This window comes from Limanda limanda, chromosome 3 (genome assembly GCF_963576545.1).
Source record: "Limanda limanda chromosome 3, fLimLim1.1, whole genome shotgun sequence".
NCBI classification, from domain to species: Eukaryota; Metazoa; Chordata; class Actinopteri; order Pleuronectiformes; family Pleuronectidae; genus Limanda; species Limanda limanda.
This window is the reverse complement of record NC_083638.1, coordinates 1,546,055-1,569,307: the sequence shown is the minus strand read 5'-3', so window position 1 is coordinate 1,569,307 and position 23,253 is coordinate 1,546,055. Positions and strand designations below refer to the sequence as shown.

Here is a 23,253-nt window from a genome sequence, read left to right as displayed (position 1 = left end):
CTGTGCAAGAGATTATTGTTTGGTTTGTTTTACTCTTGTGTATCTTTTTTGTTAATGTGATTAATCAACCAATGTGTTTCAGTGAAAATAAAGAAAGAACAACAGAGTTAGTTTGGACCTCTGTGCATTTTATTTTTTTCATGACTCTTCGATGATTTATTTTTTGGCCTTTTTTTTTTTTACGGTGTCAATAGTCACTAGCCCTCGAGCGATAAAAGACATAAACCAGAAATGTCAAAATAAATGTCTGTATGTATATTTTTTATCTGTATTTTTGTTCCTTTTTGTTGTCGTATGTTTGTGTATATGATGAATTATCTTTTATATTACTTTACATAGTTCAGGGCAGAGAAACAGATGTGCATGGTGATGTGGATGTTGAAGTTATGAATGTATTATCTCTTTGTATGTAGTGACTATAATGAAAACAATGGTGATGTACAATACACTAAGAAATACTCAGTAATATACTGTTATTTATATTGTTACTTTTATTTTTTAAGTTGTTTAAGTTTGCTCAAGTAAATATTGTTATTCACATATTGTTAAGGATTAACTTAATTCTATTCTTCTGATTAAAATGTATTTTTCCATTATTAACATGCTCTGTTCTAAATGACAAGTACAGTACCAAGGACGATGATGATGATGCTGATGATGATGATGATGATGATGGTGAAGCACAAATTGTCTTTGTACGTTTTTATTTTTGGGACTTTCTGCTCATGTTTAGATGTCGACTAAATAAGCGAATGACATTTTGATAATGTGACGAATATACAAGCTTCAATAAATGATGAGTCAGTTGATCAGAGTGTTTTTTCTGATCACAAATGTGTTTTTCATAAATTATCAAACGATACCATGAAAACCATTTTGGTTAGCGTTCTGCATTCAGTGCTTATCCACTGTTGATGCAACATGGTGGGACACACAGGAAACTCTGCAGCAACACATCACTCACCTGCCACTTGGGGTAAAACAGCCACAAGGGGGCACCCAAGGCACATCTCCAATGTATCCAATCAGCACAGGCCAAAGGGAAACCAGCTGAACCACACACACACACACACACACACACACACACACACACACACACACACACACACACACACACACACACACACACACACACACACACACACACACACACACACACACACACACACACACACACACACACACACACACACACACACACACACACACACACACAAACTTGCCTGGAGTGTGATGTGTGTTCTTAATTCTGTATTTGAACGTGTGAAACCCTTTAGTTTCTTTATCTTATCGAGGGATCCCAGGGAAACACCATTTCATTCTGCCTGCACTGCTGTTGTATGTCTGGCAAAATGACAATAAAGTCTGATTTGATTGGATTTGGTGGGAGGAGCCTGGTTTCAGTTCTGAGTAAAATCCCTGTTCAGAGAAATGGAGGCTGGAAGTAGTGATGCTCAAAATCCACCTCCGACGAGGTGGATTTTTTTTTCATCGATAAAACTATTGCATGTTTGCTATTCGGCAGGAGGTCGGATACCCGAGTTGCCCTGAACGCAGCACAGCGAGGATGCTAGAAGTTGGAGGAAGCAGCCCGGAGCTCAGCCTCCGCTGCTCGTCTTCATGTCAGCACACGGACCGTCAGTCCACGGGGATGGGAACCCGGACAGACCCGGGTCTTGGTGAGGAGTTCCGGGAGTGAGGGCGTTACAACAACCAGACTGAGAGGTCGAGAGCCGTCAGATCCAGCTAGCTCTCAGCGGCTAGCTGCTCTCTCAGCGGGGCTTAGGAGGACAGCAGCGCATATTTACAAGTGTAACCATTGAACGGATTCTGTTTAACTGCCACAAGAGTTGTTCATCTTGTAATAAAGATCTCAATGAGGAAACACGCTGTGTTGTTGTCTTTTTTTACCGTGGTATCGAAATTGGCATCGAGAATCGTGTAATTTGACTGGTATTGGCACGGACTTCTGAATTTATGGTATCGTGACACCCCTACTTACAAATGGTAAGAGAAAGTCTTGACTGTCTGACTTAGTGTATAACTCACAATGTCGCTTAACATACGTCACATACTACGTTGCTCTGATTGGTTGCAGGTTTATCCAATTGAGCGAAGAGGCATTTTTTTTCCTGGTTCGGTTGAAATACGCCCCATAATCACAGCCCAATGGAGCAGTATCAGACTCATATTCTGACTAGAATTATGATACAACAACGTCAGGCTAACAATACAGGACTTCCTTAAGAAAATGATGAAAGTCACAATACGATGGATAGTTCAGTAAGAAATATTTTTGTAGATACTTACTGAACTTAATTTGACGGTTAAGACTAGCAACAGGTTCAAATAAAGACAATTTGAACCTGTTGCTGTAAGTCAGAAAATACATTTTTGAATTGGACAAAGGGATTCGTCAATTAAATTCTATAACATCTTGGCCACAAACTAATCCAAAAATCGACAATGTTTGAGTCTGTAGAATAACGATATTTGGCTTTGTGGAAATGTTCGTGTTCTTTTATTCCAAATATGAGAAGAGCCGGTCTCGGTTTGGTTCCACAAGTATTTACTAAGAAGCAATGAAAAGGTATGAAAAGTTACAGCACAGCAACACAGTACAGCCCCGGCCCTCTAGCAGCACCGGGCAGTCGAGAGTCGCACCGCATGGACAGCGGTTGTAATATTTATAACAGTAGGTAGAAAAGGATTGGTCAATAACGAGGGGGGGTTGCCGTGATTTAGTCTTGGTTCTTCCTCGATGGTTCGCAGGCGTAGTTCCAGTCTCTTGGCTCTGGAATCAGGAAATAACGAGCAGCCGCTCCCAGTCTCGCTCCTCCTCTGATAGTGTTAAGTCTTCACATAAACAAGCTTTGACTCAGCTGACGCCTTGTGGGTCAGTGCTGTTCTCATTGGAGTAAAGAATATTGTGTTCCTGTTCTATCGGCTGTATGTTCTGTTTGTGTAAACATTCGCATCCTCCAAACAAAACAACGCCTTTCTAGCTGCTTGAACTATGTGTGATGTTGACTTAAGCTAAGGAGATATGCTTTAATATGAAAAGTTAGGTATGAGAACAAGTTAAAGTACAGTGTATAGTATGCCACAGATTTACAGTTCCCACAACAGGCAGCGGCTCTTATCAGACCTCTTATCAAGACAGGTGTGAGACTGACCAGCATGTGACGCACACACATTCTAACCAACTTCAAGATTTACACCAAGATTAACACCAAGCAGCAACGGTTATTATAAGTCATAGTGTGAAGCAAAATATCTGGCCCAAACTGCTCCTGCCCCCACCCCAACAATAACACACTGAATTTGTTTAGGGTTCAGTTCTATTGACATCTTCACAGGCACACATACACAGACAAACACAGATTTAAAATCTTGTTTTGTGAAACTTACGAGTTAATATATATTTTATATATTTTTCTCCAGATTTTGACGCACAGAGGAATAAAGGGAAGGCTTTGACCATGTCTACAAGAGACCCAGAAAGTGAAGAGCATGCAGGTAACTCATTCAACTTTTATTTGTGTATGGACACAGAGAGCTTACAAAGCAATATGTTGAGATCTGCATGCTTGTTGCGTGAATGGGCACAAAGCTGTAGCCAAATTTATACTGAATTCTGTCCTCCAGCTGAGGACGTTAAAAACTTGGGTTAATTCTACGAAGTAGACGACGTGCAGGGTGTTGGACCAGTGTATCAGGTCCTGTGTTACGGTGGTAGGTTCTCCTCCATCTGAACAGGAATGGTCAGATGGAGGAGAACCTCTCTGCCCTTGTTCCCCCTCACAGACAAAAGTTTTCCTTTGAACTGCGTTTGATGTTTTGGATGTCAAGGCATTGGTAGCAATTCTCTTCGTGTCTATGGTTGCTGCAAGGCATGTGAGTACCTGGTTGTGTCTCCTTGGGAGAGACATATTTTACAACCAGTGAGGATGAGGGTAGCGTAGTTGGCAGGATGGATCTTCCTTCAGCCACTGCTGTAGGTTTTTGGGTGAGGGAAAGACGTCATAGGTTGCTCGAAGCAGGAAGCTAATCCTGCTAGCTTCCATTCCCAGCTGATCTATCTTTTCTCTATGATTTCCCATCTCATCCACTGCCCCTGTCTTGCTTGAGTGAAGGCCTTCACAAATCTTGCTGCCTCTTCCTAATGCCAGATTTCCAGGACTACCAATTGACTCTGACCTAGGCCCAGACTACCTAATCCGTTTTTAACGTGACCCATAATGTCAGTGTGCTAGAGTGCTGCTTTCACCTGTTGGGTTGCTTCTTTTGGTTTCCATTTTTGTCCTGTTGTCAATGATAGTCAAACAGCCCTTATATATTTGTCTCTGGACTCTGAGAGAGTCTCACGCCTTGTTTTGGTGAATTTAAACTCCTCTACAAGACCTGAGAGAGGCAGCTCGAGGACAACATGTCCCTTCAGGCCGATGTTGCTCAGTCATCTTGGGATTCCTATATGTAACAATAAATAATTTTGGTTTCATGTGAATGAAGTCTTTGCTCCCAAATGTTATTCACAAGAAAGATTTACAGAATGTGACACTGGTGGTGCCAGTCGTGAATTTCTAAAATGTATGTTCTCTTTCTCTTTGACAGCCCTGTTGAACTTTCTCGTCAAACTTGGACTGGAGGAATTGTATCCCAACAAACTCAGTCTACGGTCTCTCTTTGAGATCAACAAAAATAGTATTGAGGAAAAAGCAGTTTTATCGCTGGAGGAAATACCATGGAGTTTCCTCAGGAAACTGTTCGAAATAAACGCAGAATGCAGGAGCTCAATACAATCATCAATCAGGCCAGAGGAAAACATTGAGGAAGACAATGATCTCTCTGATGAAGACCTTTACACCGCTGATTACTCTAGAGATGATGAGGTTAACCCCCTGGACCTCATAGTCGCTCTCTTCCATTGCGCTGACAGCTTCCTGCAGCAGGAAATGGCCCTCAAGATGTCAATGTGCCAGTTCTCTCTTCCACTGCTGTTGCCCCGCGGCCACAAGAGTCAGTGTACCCTGATGCTGTGGGCTCTGAGAGACATCGTCAAAGAGTGGTGTCCACATGAAATGTCTGAATCAAGAGGGTTTGTTGAAGACAACATTGTCCAAGCAAATATACCATTCTTCTCCTTTGTGAGGCTGAAGAACAGTAGTTTATCCAAGTCCCAGATTTTGAATCATGTCCTCAGCAGTGGGCAACAGAACTGCAACATCTTCATACACAGAGATGTGGAAGGGGGGGCAGTCAAAAGAGAAATTGCGAATGGTCTTGTTGAGGTTTGCTGGTACCTTCCCTCTGGCGGGGAACAACTTGACATTTTTTCTGAGCCTACTGCCTTTGCAAATTTGCGAGGGGACATTTGTGAATCACTCACACAATTCAACTTTCTCTTTCAAGTTTCAACAGCTACCTTTGTGTTTCTGGACAGCGTTGAAGAAAGTGAGCACAGGATTCTATCTTCTCTTCAAGATGTGAAATCCAAACTCTTCTTAGTCGTCAATCAAAAGGGAGGGAATGCCAGAGAGGAGATGATGTCTGTGAAGAGATTGGTGGATGAATTAGGTTTACCAAAGAACAGAGTAAAGGTCAAAGACCAGAGGCTAAAGGTGGCAGAGTTCTCAAAGAAACTGTGTGAGGTCATCAAGGCATCCCTGTCAGATGTGAAAGACCCCATGAGCATTGTAGATATGGTTGGAATAGCTGTTGAACTTGGTCTGTCTGTGGACGAAAGCAAAACTGACGCACAGAGAAAAGCAGCTGAGGAGATCATAGACGACATTGGAGTGCGAAGTATACCAGACTATAAAAAACTAAATCTTACTTTGCAAGGAGCGAACTGGAAGAGGTTGTCAAAGTTGGAAAAGGAAGAGTGTAGACTGAAGAAATCTGGTGATTCTGGCCTTGAAGACAAAAAATGTCAACTACAGGAAGAGAAAAGACAAATCAGAAAGAAGCAACAAAATTCTGATGCCTCCAAAGGAATGAAGACTTTCATCAAGTGCTTATCTACAAGTGACAAAGTGAAAAGAGATGTTTTCCTGAAGTGGATGAAACTGAAGTTTAATACACATTCAAGAGTCGAACTCTCTGTGTTACGTCACAAATTCAAAGAGCAATGCGAGAAGAAAGAAGTTAAACTCATAGCAGAGTTAGACCAAGCTTTATTGGATAGCTCTTTAGGAACAGAGCATTACATGAGAGAGATGGGACTGATCTACGAGTTCTCAACCAGCAGCTCAACAGCTGATGAAATATCCAACCTCCCTGGTTTGGTAGCTGAAATGCTGTTGGATGGATATCCTTTAGAGCTTTTGGACGGAGATGCCTCCAACGTCCCAGAGAGATGGGTGACAGACGTACTGATGGAGCTTCACAAGAAGGTTGGACAGAGGAGCAGACTGTTTGTACTGACTGTGTTGGGTGTTCAGAGCAGCGGTAAGTCAGCGCTCCTCAACACCATGTTTGGTGTGCAGTTTCCCGTCAGCAGCGGCAGATGCACAAGAGGAGCTTTCATGCTCTTCCTCAAAGTTGGAGAGGATTTGAAAAGCGAGTTAAACTGTGATTTTATTGTCCTCATTGACACAGAGGGTCTTAAGTCTCCTGAACTGGCACAACTAGAGGACAGTTACGAGCACGACAACCAGTTAGCAACCTTTGTCATTGGCTTGAGTGATGCCACCATCATCAACATCGCAACGGAAAACTCAACAGAAATGAAAGATGTCCTGCAAATTGCAGTGCACGCATTCTTGAGGATGAAAGAAATTGGAAAAAAGCCAGTTTGTCATTTTGTTCACCAGAATGTTTCATCAGTTTCAGCTCATGACAAGAACATGGCAGATAGAAAACATCTCCTGGACCAACTCAATGAAATGACTCAAATCGCAGCTGAAATTGAAAATAAACCTTCTATCAAAGAGTTCACTGATGTGCTGGACTATGACATGGACAAGAACAACTGGAACATCCCAGGACTCTGGCATGGAACTCCACCAATGGCACCAGTGAACACAGGTTACAGTGAAGCTGTAGCACATTTCAAGAAAAACCTTTTGCAAACAGTGAAGAAGGACCCGGGCAATGAAGTGTCGCAGATCCCAGAGTTTCTGGAATGGATGAAGAGTCTCTGGAAGGCAGTGAAATATGAGAACTTCATCTTCAGTTTCAGAAACACTCTTGTGGCTCATACCTATGACAACTTGTGCAAAGAGTTCAATCAGTGGGAATGGGAGTTCAGAAAAGAGATTCTGACCTGGCAAACACAAGCAGAGGTAGAAATCTTGAATGCTGACAATGAATCTGAGGTAGAAACTTGGAACAGATTAGTTGGAGGAAAAAAATCTGAGGTGTCGAACAAAATAACTGACCAACAAACAAAAATGACTGGAAAACTCTACGACTACTACAAGATGAAAGGCAAACGAGCTCATCTGATAGAGAAATACAAAGAGGACTTTTTAAACAGTGTCAAAGGCCTTGCAGATGAAATCAAACGTTATGTGTTGGCAAAACTGGATTGCATCCTAGAACTAAAACTAAGTTTAAAAAAGGTTCAGGACATTCAGAGAGAATACAGAGGTGTGATTGAACAGAAGGTCATGAAGCTTCTGAGTGACTGCGACGCGTCAACTCTGACTAAGGAAGAGCTGACACAAGAGTTTGAAAAGATGTGGGCTGAAGCCACTGGAAACGTGTCCGGCCTGAGAGAGCGAGACATTGCAGCATGCGTCCTGAGGCAGCTGAGAAAAGACTTCTGTAATAGAAACGTCAATGAGGCTTTGAAGAAAGTAACAGACCTAAAGGAAATGGGGGCAGGTCCATTTAAAACTAAACATAAGCATGTAGGAACTTTTCTGCAGAAGTTCAAAGATACGTGCATAAGAGATTTGCAGAGCGTTGCAGACCGAATCATTGACTCTTGTACAAGGTTTGTACGTGATAAGGTAAAGACCGATGGAGATTACCAGGACTCTTTCACAAAGGATCTTCTAGAAAAAATCGATGAATCCCTTAAACAAGGTTACACCCATCACAAAACAAATATAAAGTTTGAGATTGACCTGAAACTTCACATTTGTGGCATTGCTTCAAGGGAATTTGTCAAAATGCACAAAAGATTCTTGTCAGATAATAATCCTCACACTCAGCTGGAAAAGTACAAGACTCAGTATCTGTCAGATTTTCTTGATTTATACCAAAAGCAAGATGACTGCCAACGCAAAGCAAACAATTTTGTCCAGTCTTGTATCAAACCTGCTGTGAAACAGTTCATCTGTGGATCTCTGGGAGTAAACATTGTGGATGACATTCTGACAGGTTCCCATTCAGCAGAGTATAGTTCTCGCACAATCTTCCAGTACAACATTCAGAAAGAGTTGCTGCTACAGGAAGACTTCAAGAGTTTTCTCAGGTACATTACTAACTATGAATCATATGTTAAGTATTGGATATTTGAGCAAATCCTGCAAAAGATGTCAGAGGACAAGACTTTGTGCAAACTGAAGAACAACAATCTACAATTCATCGACAAAAAAATATCAGAAGCGATAGATCAGGCAGCAATAGGAGAAGATGGTGCTCCGCTGCCAGATAACAAGGAAAGCATCACAACGCTAATCAGCAACATGCGCAAACATTTGGTCAAAGACATCTCACTGTCAGTGGAGGCTGAAGAAACCACCTTGTTTCTGATCCAAAGCTCATGTCATTCATTCATTAAGTGTCTCAAGATCTCAATGAAGGAGCTGAAGGGCCAACTGGAAGAGGAGTTCTCAAACTCTGATGACATCACTGAGACTCTGAACAAGCTTCCAATCAAACCACAGGATGAGCTTTTCAAGCGAGTGTTTGGTTGTGGACGACAGTGTCCATTTTGTAAGGCTCCCTGTGAGGCCGGTGGCAAAGAACACAAGCAGCATCATGCAGCCATTCATCGGCCACAAGGTCTTGGAAATTTAAGGTATGACTCAAGTAAGAAGCTGGTTGATTCACTGTGTACAACTGAAGTGCACAGTGATCGTTCATTCAAAAAACCAGACACCAAAGGGGAGTGGCATCCTTACAAGGACTACAACAAGTACTATCCAGACTGGATCATTCCTCCAGACCGCACCATAGAGGCCTCTGACTACTGGAAGTACGTCCTGGTGCAATACAATGACAGATTTGCTGAAGAATACAAAGCCGAACCAGCTGATGTCCCAGAGGCCTGGAGGGGACTCACAAAGGAACAAGCTCTGAAGGGTTTGAGAGACGCCTTCAACATGAAGTGAACAAAGTACAACTGAACACATCAGGTAATTCAGTCCAATTTAATATGCAGCAATAGATTCACATTCACTTGGATGAAATATTATCTTTACTCAACTATTTTTTGACATAGACTCTGGAAATGTCCAGACTTTGTTTATAGGTATTTGTTTTCTTCCAGTTTCACATCTTACATTAGAAACGTCATCAACACGCCCACTCACTTTCTGTGAATGTTCTGGACATTTTCCTGCTGTGTTCTCACATTCTCTACGTTCTCACTTACAGCCTCTCCAGAAAGTCTCAGGAACATGTCTGGACCTCCGTGCAGGTCTGAAAGCAAGTTCAGAGAACTACAAGTCTTCAGTCTAATTCAGCTTCAAGACAAATTACTATTTTGGGGGGAATCTGTGCAAGAGATTATTGTTTGGTTTGTTTTACTCTTGTGTATCTTTTTTGTTAATGTGATTAATCAACCAATGTGTTTCAGTGAAAATAAAGAAAGAACAACAGAGTTAGTTTGGACCTCTGTGCATTTTATTTTTTTCATGACTCTTCGATGATTTATTTTTTGGCCTTTTTTTTTTTTACGGTGTCAATAGTCACTAGCCCTCGAGCGATAAAAGACATAAACCAGAAATGTCAAAATAAATGTCTGTATGTATATTTTTTATCTGTATTTTTGTTCCTTTTTGTTGTCGTATGTTTGTGTATATGATGAATTATCTTTTATATTACTTTACATAGTTCAGGGCAGAGAAACAGATGTGCATGGTGATGTGGATGTTGAAGTTATGAATGTATTATCTCTTTGTATGTAGTGACTATAATGAAAACAATGGTGATGTACAATACACTAAGAAATACTCAGTAATATACTGTTATTTATATTGTTACTTTTATTTTTTAAGTTGTTTAAGTTTGCTCAAGTAAATATTGTTATTCACATATTGTTAAGGATTAACTTAATTCTATTCTTCTGATTAAAATGTATTTTTCCATTATTAACATGCTCTGTTCTAAATGACAAGTACAGTACCAAGGACGATGATGATGATGCTGATGATGATGATGATGATGATGGTGAAGCACAAATTGTCTTTGTACGTTTTTATTTTTGGGACTTTCTGCTCATGTTTAGATGTCGACTAAATAAGCGAATGACATTTTGATAATGTGACGAATATACAAGCTTCAATAAATGATGAGTCAGTTGATCAGAGTGTTTTTTCTGATCACAAATGTGTTTTTCATAAATTATCAAACGATACCATGAAAACCATTTTGGTTAGCGTTCTGCATTCAGTGCTTATCCACTGTTGATGCAACATGGTGGGACACACAGGAAACTCTGCAGCAACACATCACTCACCTGCCACTTGGGGTAAAACAGCCACAAGGGGGCACCCAAGGCACATCTCCAATGTATCCAATCAGCACAGGCCAAAGGGAAACCAGCTGAACCACACACACACACACACACACACACACACACACACACACACACACACACACACACACACACACACACACACACACACACACACACACACACACACACACACACACACACACACACACACACACACACACACACACACACACACACACACACAAACTTGCCTGGAGTGTGATGTGTGTTCTTAATTCTGTATTTGAACGTGTGAAACCCTTTAGTTTCTTTATCTTATCGAGGGATCCCAGGGAAACACCATTTCATTCTGCCTGCACTGCTGTTGTATGTCTGGCAAAATGACAATAAAGTCTGATTTGATTGGATTTGGTGGGAGGAGCCTGGTTTCAGTTCTGAGTAAAATCCCTGTTCAGAGAAATGGAGGCTGGAAGTAGTGATGCTCAGGTTGCTGTGGTAACCCTGGTAACTGTGTGTTACTGCACTCAGCTACACTTTACTGTAACTGGCTGGTTCCAACCATTTCTGACTCTGTCGTGTTGATGATGAAGAGCAGGAGGCTTGTTCCTCAATTTATTATCTGAGTGGGATCAGAATATGTACTGTATATATATATAGTGTATATCTACTGTATATATATATACTGTATATATGTACTGTGTATACAGTACAAGGGAGGGCGCCTTTGGGCCAAGGATAAAAAGTGTCTACCTGGAGAGTGACTTGTTTTTATTATATATTTTTTTAATATATTATATTATATAGTACAGGTGTGTGTCTGTAATGTTGTGTTTTCTTGTCCTGTGTTGATACTTCAGAATTATTCCTGAGTCCTCAAACTGTTCTATTCTGTCACTTTTATAGTTTGTGTGCAGTGTTCTGCAATAATGGTTAGGAGTGATACCATAAGCTGGTGTGCCTTTAGGCGTTCAATAAATTTGGTTATCAAAATAAAATATAAAACATTCATATTTAAAATATTAATATTAAATCATAACGTTAGTTTGTTTAAGTTCTATCGGGGCACCACCCTTCATAGAAGGGAAAAGATAGCCAAATTATTGATTAAGATCAGTCTCATTTAGATCTAGTTCAATTAGAAATCTCAATATTTACTATTAAAGATTATATAATGAACAGTTAAGGTTTAAAGAGTTCTTGACAGTGTAACGGTTGGCAAACTTCACTTATGCAACATTAATGAAAGGACAAGGTTAAAAGAAAACATTTATTATAAACATAATAAGTATAAAAACACCAATTACTAAACAAAATACGAACTAACAAAGATGTGTGTGTGTGTGTGAGAGAGGCTCTCAAAATGGTGGCTAACAAAGAGAGTCACACCTTCCTGTGGTCTTTTAAGATGGTCTCTAAGATAGCAAACCCCCCCCCCCCCTTCTGGTCGGGGGACGTAGTTAAGTAGGTGAAGAGATATGTGGTGTCTGTGAAAATGCTAATTAGAAAATTGGCAGGGTCTGTGTAGAGCCCAACTTACATTAACCTTGATTTAACTTGTAACACAATATCACCACATATATCAAACTTATAAACACCACACAGAATCAAATAAACAGTCTTGCTTCTAGTCTAGTCTCATTATTAAGCCCAGCATGTTACCTATCCAAGGAAAAGGGAAAAATGAAGTTGCAGTTCAGTTCTCAGTTCTGTGAAGTCTTCTGGCTCGTGTGGTCTCTGCTTTCGCGGTTCTGTTGAGCTGTGCAGTTCAGTTGCTTATTGAATCTTTAGTTCCTACCTACAGGACAGTGAGTCGCTGCAAGGAGTTGGGAAAGCTTGAGATGCGTGGAGGTTTCCTTCAGAAGATGAGCTGGGAGCTCGACCTTTGTTACCCCGGTTGTTGGATGGGAGAGGAGATGTGCTGGAGCAGCCCGGCCCTCTCCTAGGCGGTGCAGGAGAGGAGAGGCTGGACAGCCTGCTGTCGTTGAAGAGTTGAGGAGAAGAGTGAAGCAGCCTGGACCCCCCTCCTCTGGAGTTGCAGGAGAGGCGGCTGGCCGCCTGCTGTCCTCGGTGGTGGTCACTGGAGAAAAGAGCTGCTGGAGCAGCCTTCGGCCCTCCGAGGGATTGGAGAAAGAGAGAGAGTTGGGGGAGCCTTGGTCTTTTATAGAGCCCAGTGAACCCAGGTCAGGTGACCAGAGTGACCAATTGGAGTTGACCCTGGTAGAACTTCGCACCTATGTGTGAAGATGCCCAGAGCAGAAAAAACCTGTGGCCCCCTGGGAGACTGAGTTTCTTGGCCTTCTCAGGACAAAGAGAACACGTTGCACTCTGGGATATTGAGTTCGCTCCAGACCATGTGGCTTTCTCAAGACAAAGAAACATGTGCTTTCAGGTTTTGACTACACATCCAGGCCGAAAGAGAGGCCTGCTTTTTGCACAAAAACCATGTCCCAACAGCAGAGTGAAGACCTATCTCAACTGAAGATTTTATACTCAATGTTTTTCATCAAATTAAAAATTATTATTTATTACCTGATTCTATGAGTGTGTTTAATGTGGTGCAGCTTCTTAGAGCTGTTGGGCCGAGGTGAAAACTTTGTATTTCCAGTTTTGGATTAATGTCATGAGGGGAAGTAAAAACAAAGATGTAAGAAGTGAAGGAAAGAAAAAGATGATTTCTGTTATTTGCTCTGCACTTACTTCACTGAAAGGTAAAATCTAAATGTGCAACGAGGATTCAGTAAGAAAGATAAAAGGAGATGAACAATAACTTCCTCTCATGACGATGACAGCACAAAACTCAAAATCCTACTGAGATTAAATGCATTTAATTACGTCCCACAACTGAGCGTCATCACTTGTCAGGCGGGGGATCCAGAAGAGCTGCATTCCTCAGCTTCACTCCTCCCCCTGGCTGCAGTGTGTCGGTAGGAGGAGGGTTCGAGTCCCAGCCGCCCTCCAGACTTTTTTCAGAGATTTGTGTTTCTGAGATAAACAACAGTTGATTTGTTTATGGACGTATTTCATTTGATGAATGAGGCCTGAGTCAGATCACATGTACAGCGGACACAAGACCAGAAGCCACAGGTACACCCCTGAGTTACTGTTTATTTCTCTTTACTAATTATGAGACATACTAAACACTACATGTCAAATATGATAACCCTTATCAAACATGTCATGTCAGGGGCAAATTGGACAACAATCCTTTAAGTTACAACAACTTAACAGTTCCATGGCGAAGCTTCAAAGTTCGCTGTGCCACCGCGGACATGCTGAAAAAGTCGATAGCAATCACAGACCCAATCTAAGATGTGATTATTCTCCACGAGGAATTTGTTCAACAAGTGCAACGACTGATAGAAATAAACTTTATAAAAAATACCCTGCACCCATAGATCCTGTAGAGTTCAGGATATCACTTCAACAGTCTCTGTGCAGCAGCAGACACACAACAGAGCAGCAGAGTTGTATCAGTGACCGTTAGGTGAACAACACAAAACTTTGACAAGTATTTCTCAACAAATAATTTAGAGAAACAAGAATTTTTCATTCAGAAATCTAAAACTTGAGGAGCAGAGGGATGAATACTTATTAAAATAAATAAATATAATCAAAAAATGTCACAGCTCCTTGATCAGAAGAGGAAATTCTCCTTGTTCCTGATGGTTACTCAGGATTGGACGGAGTGAGACGACCACAAACTCCTTTTTGTCTGACATTTTAAAATAAAAAGTGAATAAATCTGAATTACTTGTATGTTAATGAAAACTACTTTTATGTGTCGTACATCCTTTCATATGTTGACTAACTTTTTTCAACAGTAATGTTTAACAAGTAACAGCTAGAAAAACTTGTGTCATCCATGACATATTGTTTATTTTGTGAGTACTTCATGTTTCTACATTAAACATTTGTTTTGCTACACAGCTCTGTACATTAGTACTAAATATCATGACACTGATGCTTTATAGGATGATGTTGAAGTATTAATATAGACATCAATGTGTAACGTTTGTATGGAAGGTATATTTATATCAGTGGAACAGAAGAGAACACTGTGGCCTCTGACTGATTTCATTCAAGAGACAAGAAGGTTGAAAAAAATTGAAATTTTGTCATATTTGTTAACATTTTCTGTTTTTGATTATGTCTGAAACCAAATTAATATTCATCCATTGTTGGTAATTGCTTGTTTCGGCTCCAGTTATTGTTTTATAATAACCGGTATGGGGGGGTTCAAGTTTTAATAAAAGTCACAAAGTGCACCTTGGACTCATGGATCCTTTTTTGAACGCAGCAAGGAGCCTGCTTTGCTGCATCTATTTCTTTTCATTGACAATAGTGCTACATTTATTGTGTTCCATGATTTATTGTTGATATACAGTTTAGTTACTGGTAGTGGTAATGATGATGATATATTAACTCAGGTCATGAGAAGAATATATATTAAAAAATGTATCCTTAAAGTGACCATAGAGTCAATGTTTTTATAGCCTTAAATATAATGTAGGAATATTTCATCATTTTAGCAAAGTCAACTGTACACTGTGTCACACTAATGCCAAATGTAAAATGAAATCACTGCACAAGCAAACAAGTACTGAGAGAGCCTCTCCCACACACATACACGACCAATCACGAGTCAGTCTCAGCTGTCAATCATGACACTACCTATCATTGTGTCCATCAATTTAATACATCAATTTAATAAAACATCAAATGAGACAGAAATCTCGTGCTAATTGATACGGGGAATCAGAACTGAATCCTCATCAGAACACCAATGAACTCAATTCACCTCTTGTCATGAGTGCACTCACCTGGTTTTAGGCTTGTGAGGAAACCGGTTATTCAACAAGATAGCCAACAGTTCCCGTAAGCTTAAGGAAGTGATGAATAAATAAGTCAACAATGAAAAGCAGACTGTGTAAGAGAAAGGTTGGGAGTGATCCTTGTTTACACCGGCTGGACGACATTCTTTTATTTTGTACTTTTGTAGACACACAAACTGTTGGTTGAGTGAGAGAATTGCACTGTCGCTTCAGACAAACACAAACGTAAGCATAAGGAACTCAATCAAACACGAAAGCCAGAGGAACTTTAAAAAGTTGTCAAAAACTAGATCGGTTGTCAGTATCCTGCACTCAGCGTTCTATGCTAAACTGGATGTGATGATCAAAAACTAAATGCTCAAAGGAAGAAAGAGGGAAGAGTAGTGAAGGTAGTGCAGCTCCACCTAGAGGGATTTGTAGTTGATGCTTGGACAGTAAAATAATCACATTCCAATCCACCAATAACAAGCAAAGGCACTGCCTCAAGAGAGAACCTGTTGTTCCAGTGCATCAGATGCTTTCGGTTCTGATTGTCTATTATAAATAGCAGAGCTGACACAAGCAGCCGCACACTCTCCTGTAACACCATGTCAGGTATGTTTTCGTTTACATGCTGGAAACTTAGCTTAATGATTTGATTGATCTGTTTTGAATGTCTGATAATAACAGTGGTTCTGAAACTAGAGAAACAACATGTATTTTTCTTCCAGGATCTGGGGCACAAGGGAGTCAAGGACGACAAGGAGAAGTCAGAACATGTCTGCAATGAACACGGAAGAAGGAGCGCTTACAGGTACGTTCCTGTGAATACTTTAGAAGAGCTGGGCCTTTTAATCAAATGGAGCTCAATAAATAATTAAATAAATGTATAAGCAGAGGAAAAGGATAAAGACTAAATTCCCTCATCACGGTAATGATCAGGAGTTACACTCCATAGCTCGCGGTACATTCCAGCAAATGAAAAACAGGAACAGCAACTTACTTTTGTAGAAAAGTACAGAGCTTCAATCAATTATAGCACACCCAAGATATTTTGGCCTCAGTTTTTCACAATAGGAGGAAGTGGAGACATGTTGTCTATCTTTTCATAAAGTCCAATGTCACCACAAAAACTCTTTTCAGTACAGGTCGCAGATTAAGGCAATTCTCTTTGGGCAGTGCAGGTTGGCTTTCATAACAGGCTCATTGGGTGCAGGTCACACAGAATCTTGGTCCGTCCATACAATACAGGACTTCATTTAGAAAATTACGAAAGTCGCAATACGATAGATAGTTCAATAAGAAATATTTGTGTAATTATGTACTGAACTTAATTTGATGGTTAAGACTAGCAACAAACATCTTGGACAAAAACTAATCCAAAAATCGACTGCTTGAGTCTGTAGAATATCTATATTTGGCTTTGTGGAAATACAGTAACAATTGTTCTGTGAAACTTACGAGTTAATATCTATTTTTACTCAAGATTTTGACGCACAGAGGAATAAAGGGAAGGCTTTGACCATGTCTACAAGAGACCCAGAAAGTGAAGAGCTTGCAGGTAACTCATTCAACTTTTGTTTGTGTATGGACACAGAGAGCTTACAAAGCAATATGTTGAGATCTCTATGCTTGTTGCGTGAATGGGCACAAAGCTGTAGCTACCAAATTTATACTGAATTCTGTCCTCCAGCTGAGGACGTGTGAAACTTGGGTTAATTCTACGAAGTAGACGACGTGCAGGTTGTTGGACCAGTGTATCAGGTCCTTTCTTACGGTGGTAGTTACAATATGTGATTGAACTAGAAGCCGCTGGCCCCCAAAATGTTTCCTTTGAACTGCGTTTGATGTTTCTGATATCACGGCGTTGGTAGCAATTCTCTTTGTGTCTATTGTTGCTGCAATGCATGTGAGTACCTGGTTGTGTCTCCACGTACACCTACCTTGGGAGAGACTTATATTACAACCACTAAGGACTAGGGTAGCATTGTGGGCAGGATGGATCTTCGTTCAGCCACTGCTGTAGGTTTTTGGGTGAGGGAGAGACGTCATAGGTTCCTCTAAGCAGGAAGCTAATCCTGCTAGCTTCCGATCCCCACAGGTCCTTCCAGCTGATCTGTCTTTTCTCTATGATTTTCCATTTCCTCCACTGCCCCTGTCTTGCTTGAGTGACGGCCTTCACACATCTTGCTTCCTCTTCCTGATGCCAGATTTCCAGGACTACCGATCGTCTCCACTCAGAGTTGCCTTGTACCACAGGGGACTACTCTGACCTCGGCCCAAACCTCCTCTTCCCTGTTTAACGTGACCCACAATGTCAGTGTGCTAGAGTGCTGCCTTTACCTGTTGTGTTGCTTCTTTTGGTTTCCATTTCCGTCCTGTTGTCAATGATGGTCCAACAGCCCGTATATATTTGTCTCTGGACTCTGAGAGAGTCTCCAGCCTTGTTTTGGTAAATGTAAACTCCTCTACAAGACCTGAGAGAGGTGGCTCATGTGAATGAAGTCTTTGCACCCAAATGTTATTGACAAGAAAGATTTACAGTATGTAACACTGCAAACTAATTAACACAAACCAATAGGTGGTGTCAGTCATGAATTTCTAAAATGTCTGTTCTCTTTCTCTTTGACAGCCCTGTTGAACTTTCTCGTCAAACTTGGACTGAAGGACTTTTATCCCAACAAGCTCAGTCTACGGTCTCTCTTTGAGATCAACAAAAATAGTATTGAGGAAAAAGCTGTTTTATCGCTGGAGGAAATACCATGGAGTTTCCTCAGAAAACTGTTCAAAATAAACGCAGAATGCAGGAGCTCAATACAATCATCAATCAGGCCAAAAGAAAACATTGAGGAAGACAATGATCTCTTTAATGAAGACCTTTACACTGCTGATGACTCTAGAGATGATGAGGTTAACCCCCTCGACCTCATAGTCGCTCTCTTCCATTGCGCTGACAGCATCCTGCAGCAGGAAATGTCCCTCAAGATGTCAATGTGCCAGTTTTCTCTTCCACTGCTGTTGCCCCGCGGCCACAAGAGTCAGTGTACCCTGATGCTGTGGGCTCTGAGAGACATCGTCAAAGAGTGGCGTCCACATGATCTGTCTGAATCAAGAGGGTTTGTTGAAGACAACATTGTCCAAGCAAATATACCATTCTTCTCCTTTGTGAGGCTGAAGAACAGCAGTTTATCCAAGTCCCAGATTTTGAATCATGTCCTCAGCAGAGGGCAACAGAACTGCAACCTCTTCATATACAGAGATGTGAAAGGGGGGGCAGTCAAAAGAGAAATAGCAGAAGGGCTTGTTGAGGTTTGCTGGTACCTTCCCTGCGGTAATGAAAGTTTAGATGTTTTTCCAGGGCCAGTAGCCTTCGCAAATTTGCGAGGGGACATTAGTGAATCACTCACACAATTCAACTTTCTCTTTCAAGTATCAACAGCTACCTTTGTGTTTCTGGACAGCGTTGAAGAAAGTGAGCACAAGATTCTATCTTCTCTTCAAGATGTGAAATCCAAACTCTTCTTAGTCGTTAATCGAAAGGGAGGGAAGGCCAGTGAGGAGATGATGTCTGTGAAGAGATTGGTGGATGAATTAGGTTTACCACACAACAGAGTGAAGGTCAAAGACCAGAGGCTTAATGTGGCAGAGTTCTCAGAGAAACTTTGTGAGGTCATCAAGGCATCCCTGTTAGATGTGAAAGACACCATGAGCATTGAAGATATGGTTGGAAAAGCTGTTGAACCTGATGTGTCTGTGGACGAAAGCAAAACTGACGCACAGAGAAAAGCAGCTGAGGAGATCATGGACGACGTTGGAGTGCGAAGTATACCAGACTATAAAAAACGTAATCTGAGTTTGCAAGGAGCGAACTGGAAGAGGTTGTCAAAGTTAGAAAAGGAAGAGTGTAGACTGAAGACATCTGGTGATTCCGGACTTGAAGAATATAAATGTCAACTACAGGAAGAGAAATTACAAATCAGACAGGAGCAACAAAATTCTGACGCCTCCAAAGGAATGAAGACTTTCATCAAGTGCTTATCGACAAATGACAAAGAAAAAAGAGATGTTTTCCTGAAGTGGATGAAACTGAAGTTTGATAAACATTCACGAGTCAAACTCTCTAAGTTACGTAACGAATTCAAAGAGCAATGCAAGAAGAAAGACGCCAAACTCATAGCAGAGTTAGACCAAGCTTTGGTGGACAGCTCTTTAGGAACAGAGCATTACATGAGAGAGATGGGACTGATCTACGAGTTCTCAACCAGCAGCTCAACAGCAGCTGATGAAATATCCCACCTCCCTGGTTTGGCAGCTGAAATGCTGCTGGATGGATATCCTTTAGAGCTTTTGGACGGATATGCCTCCAACGTCCCAGAGAGATGGGTGACAGACGTACTGATGGAGCTTCACAAGAAGGTTGGACAGAGGAGCAGACTGTTGGTACTGACTGTGTTGGGTGTTCAGAGCAGCGGTAAGTCAATGCTCCTCAACACCATGTTTGGTGTGCAGTTTCCTGTCAGCAGCGGCAGATGCACAAGAGGAGCTTTCATGCTCTTCCTCAAAGTTGGAGAGGATTTGAAAAGCGAGTTTAACTGTGATTTTATTGTCCTCATTGACACAGAGGGTCTTAAGGCTCCTGATCTGGCACAACTAGAGGACAGTTACGAGCACGACAACCAGCTAGCAACCTTTGTCATTGGCTTGAGTGATGCCACCATCATCAACATCGCAATGGAAAACTCAACAGAAATGAAAGATGTCCTGCAAATTGCAGTGCACGCATTCTTGAGGATGAAAGAAATTGGAAAAAAGCCAGTTTGTCATTTTGTTCACCAGAATGTTTCATCAGTTTCAGCTCATGACAAGAACATGACAGAAAGGAAACATCTCCTGGACCACCTCAATGAAATGACTCAAATCGCAGCTGAAATGGAAAAGAAACCTTCTATTAAAGAGTTCACAGATGTGCTGGACTATGACATGGACAAGAACAACTGGAACATCCCAGGACTCTGGCATGGAACTCCACCAATGGCACCAGTGAACACAGGTTACAGTGAAGCTGTAGCACATTTCAAGAAAACCATTTTCCAAACAGTGAAGATGGACCCGGGCAGTGAAGTGTCACAGATCCCAGAGTTTCTGGAATGGATGAAGAGTCTCTGGAAGGCAGTGAAATATGAGAACTTCATCTTTAGTTTCAGAAACACTCTTGTGGCTCAAGCCTATGACAACTTGTGCAAAGAGTTCAGTCAGTGGGAATGGGAGTTCAGAAAAGAGATTCTGACCTGGCAAACACAAGCACAGGTAGAAATCTTGAATGCTGACAATGAATCTGAGGTAGAAACTTGGAACAAATTAGTTACAGAAAAAAAATCTGAGGTGTCAGACAAAATAACAGACCAACAAAAAAAAATGACTGGAAAACTCTACGACTACTACACGATGAAAGGCAAACGAGTTAATCTGATAGAGAAATACAAAGAGGACTTTTTAAACAGTGTCAAAGGCCTTGCAGATGAAATCAAACATTCTGTGTTGGCAAAACTGGATGACATCCATGACCTAAAACTAAGTTTAAAAAAGGCTCAGGACATTCAGAGAGGATACAGAGGTGTGATTGAAGAGAAGGTCATGAAGCTTCTGGGTGACTGCGACGCGTCAACTCTGACTGAGGAAGAGCTGACACAAGAGTTTGAAAAGATGTGGGCTGAAGCCACTGGAAACGTGTCCGGCCTGGAAGAGCGAGACATTGCAGCATGCGTCCTGAAGCAGCTGAGAAAAGACTTCTGTAATCGAAATGTCAATGAGGCTTTGAAGAACATAACAGACCTAAAGGAAATGGGGACAGGTCCATTTAAAACTACACATAAGCATGTAGACACTCTTCTGCAGAAGATCCAAAATCTGTGTAAAGGAGATTTGCAGAGCGTTGCGGACAAAATCATTGACTCTTGTACAAGGTTTGTACGTGATAAAGTAAAGACCAGTGGAGATTACCAGGACTCTCTCACAAAGGATCTTCTAGAAGAAATTGATGAATCCCTTAAACAACGTAACACACATCACAAATCAAATATACAGTTTGAGATTGACCTGAAACTTCACATTTGTGGCATTGCTTCAAGGGAATTTGTCAAAATGCACAAAAGATTCTTGTCAGATAATAATCCTCACACTCAGCTGGAAAAGTACAAGACTCAGTACCTGTCAGATTTTCTTGATTTATACAAAAAGGAAGACGACTGCCAACGCAAAGCAAAAGATTTTGTCCAGTCTTGTATCAAACCTGCTGTGAAACAGTTCATCTGTGGATCTCTGGGAGTAAACATTGTGGATGACATTCTGACAAGTTCCCATTCAGCAGAGTATAGTTCTCGCACAATCTTCCAGTACAACATTCAGAAAGAGTTGCTGCAACAGGAAAAATTCATGAGTTTTCTCAGTTACATTGATAACTATGAAATATATGTTAAGGATTGGATATTTGAGCGCATCTGGCAAAAGATGTCAGAGGACAAGACTTTGTGCAAACTGAAGAACAACAATCTACGAGTCATCGACACAAAAATATCAGAAGCGATAGATCGGGCAGCAATAGGAGAGGATGGTGCTCCGCTGCCAGATAACAAGGAAAGCATCACAAAGCTAATCAGTAACATGCGCCAACATTTGATCAAAGACATCTCAGTTTCATTGGAGGATGCAAAAACCACCTTGTTTCAAATCCAAAGCTCATGTCATTCATTCATCCAGTGTCTCAAGGACTCAATGAAGGAGCTGAAGGACCAACTGGAAGAGGAGTTCTCAAACTCTGATGACATCGATGAGACTCTGAACAAGCTTCCAATCAAACCACAGGATCAGCTTTTCAAGCAATTGTTTGGTTGTGGACGACAGTGTCCATTTTGTTATGTTCCCTGTGAGGCCGGTGGCAAAGAACACAAGCAGCATCATGCAGCCATTCATCGGCCACAAGGTCTTGGCAGACACCAGTATGAGTCAAGTGGGAAGCTGGTTGATTCACTGTGTACAACTAGCGTGCACAGTGATGGTAAATTCAAAAACACAGACACCAAAGGGGAGTGGCATCCTTACAAGAACTACAACAAGTACTATCCAGACTGGATCATTCCTCCAGACTCCACCATAGAGGCATCTGACTACTGGAAGTACGTCCTGGTGCAATACAATGACAGATTTGCTGAAATATATGAAGCCGAACCAGCTGATGTCCCAGAGGCCTGGAGGAGACTCACAAAGGAACAAGCTCTGAAGGGTTTGAACGACGCCTTCAACATGAAGTGAACAAAGTACAACTGAACACATCAGGTAATTCAGTTCAATTTAATATGCAACAATAGATTCACATTCACTTGGATGAAATACTATCTTTACTCAACTATTTTTTGACAGACTCTTGAACATGTGCAGACTTTGTTTATAGATTTGTTTTCTTCCAGTTTCACATCTTACATTAGAAACGTCATCAACACGCCCGCTCACTTTCTGTGAATGTTCTGGACATTTTCCTGCTGTGTTCTCACATTCTCTACGTTCTCACTTACAGCCTCTCCAGAAAGTCTCAGGAACATGTCTGGAGCTCCGTGCAGGTCTGAAAGCAAATTCAGAGAACTGCAAGTCTTCAGTCTAATTCAGCTTCAGGAAAAATTACTATTTTTGGGAAAAAATGTGCAAGATATTATTGTTTGGTTTGTTTGTTTTACTCCTGTGTATCTTTTTTGTTAATGTGACTAAACCACCAATTTGTTTCAGTGAAAATTAAGAAATAACAACAGAGTTAGT

General features: G+C 41.2%; 2 protein-coding genes across 2 annotated transcripts; both read left to right on the top strand.

The window, feature by feature from the left end:
- Positions 1-1,567: 1,567 nt before the first annotated feature.
- Positions 1,568-9,606, top strand: LOC132998786 (up-regulator of cell proliferation-like). Its single transcript, XM_061068532.1, has 4 exons — positions 1,568-1,679; positions 3,445-3,519; positions 4,615-9,311; positions 9,553-9,606. The coding sequence occupies exons 1-3, from the start codon at positions 1,568-1,570 to the stop codon at positions 9,285-9,287; spliced, it is 4,860 nt and encodes a 1,619-aa protein (XP_060924515.1). The 3' UTR covers positions 9,288-9,311; positions 9,553-9,606.
- Positions 9,607-16,224: 6,618 nt separating this feature from the next.
- Positions 16,225-22,773, top strand: LOC132998460 (up-regulator of cell proliferation-like). The gene is made up of 2 exons (XM_061068116.1): positions 16,225-16,261; positions 18,080-22,773. The coding sequence occupies exons 1-2, from the start codon at positions 16,225-16,227 to the stop codon at positions 22,753-22,755; spliced, it is 4,713 nt and encodes a 1,570-aa protein (XP_060924099.1). The 3' UTR covers positions 22,756-22,773.
- The last annotated feature ends 480 nt before the right edge of the window (positions 22,774-23,253 follow it).

Coding starts and splice junctions, on each gene's coding strand:
- LOC132998786 (XM_061068532.1), top strand. CDS start 1,568: ATGCTAGAAGTTGGAGGAAGCAGCCCGGAGCTCAGCCTCCGCTGCTCG. Junction 1,680..3,444: donor CCGGACAGACCCGGGTCTTG/GTGAGGAGTTCC, acceptor ATTTTTCTCCAG/ATTTTGACGCACAGAGGAAT. Junction 3,520..4,614: donor AGAAAGTGAAGAGCATGCAG/GTAACTCATTCA, acceptor TCTCTTTGACAG/CCCTGTTGAACTTTCTCGTC.
- LOC132998460 (XM_061068116.1), top strand. CDS start 16,225: ATGTCTGCAATGAACACGGAAGAAGGAGCGCTTACAG. Junction 16,262..18,079: donor GGAAGAAGGAGCGCTTACAG/GTACGTTCCTGT, acceptor TCTCTTTGACAG/CCCTGTTGAACTTTCTCGTC.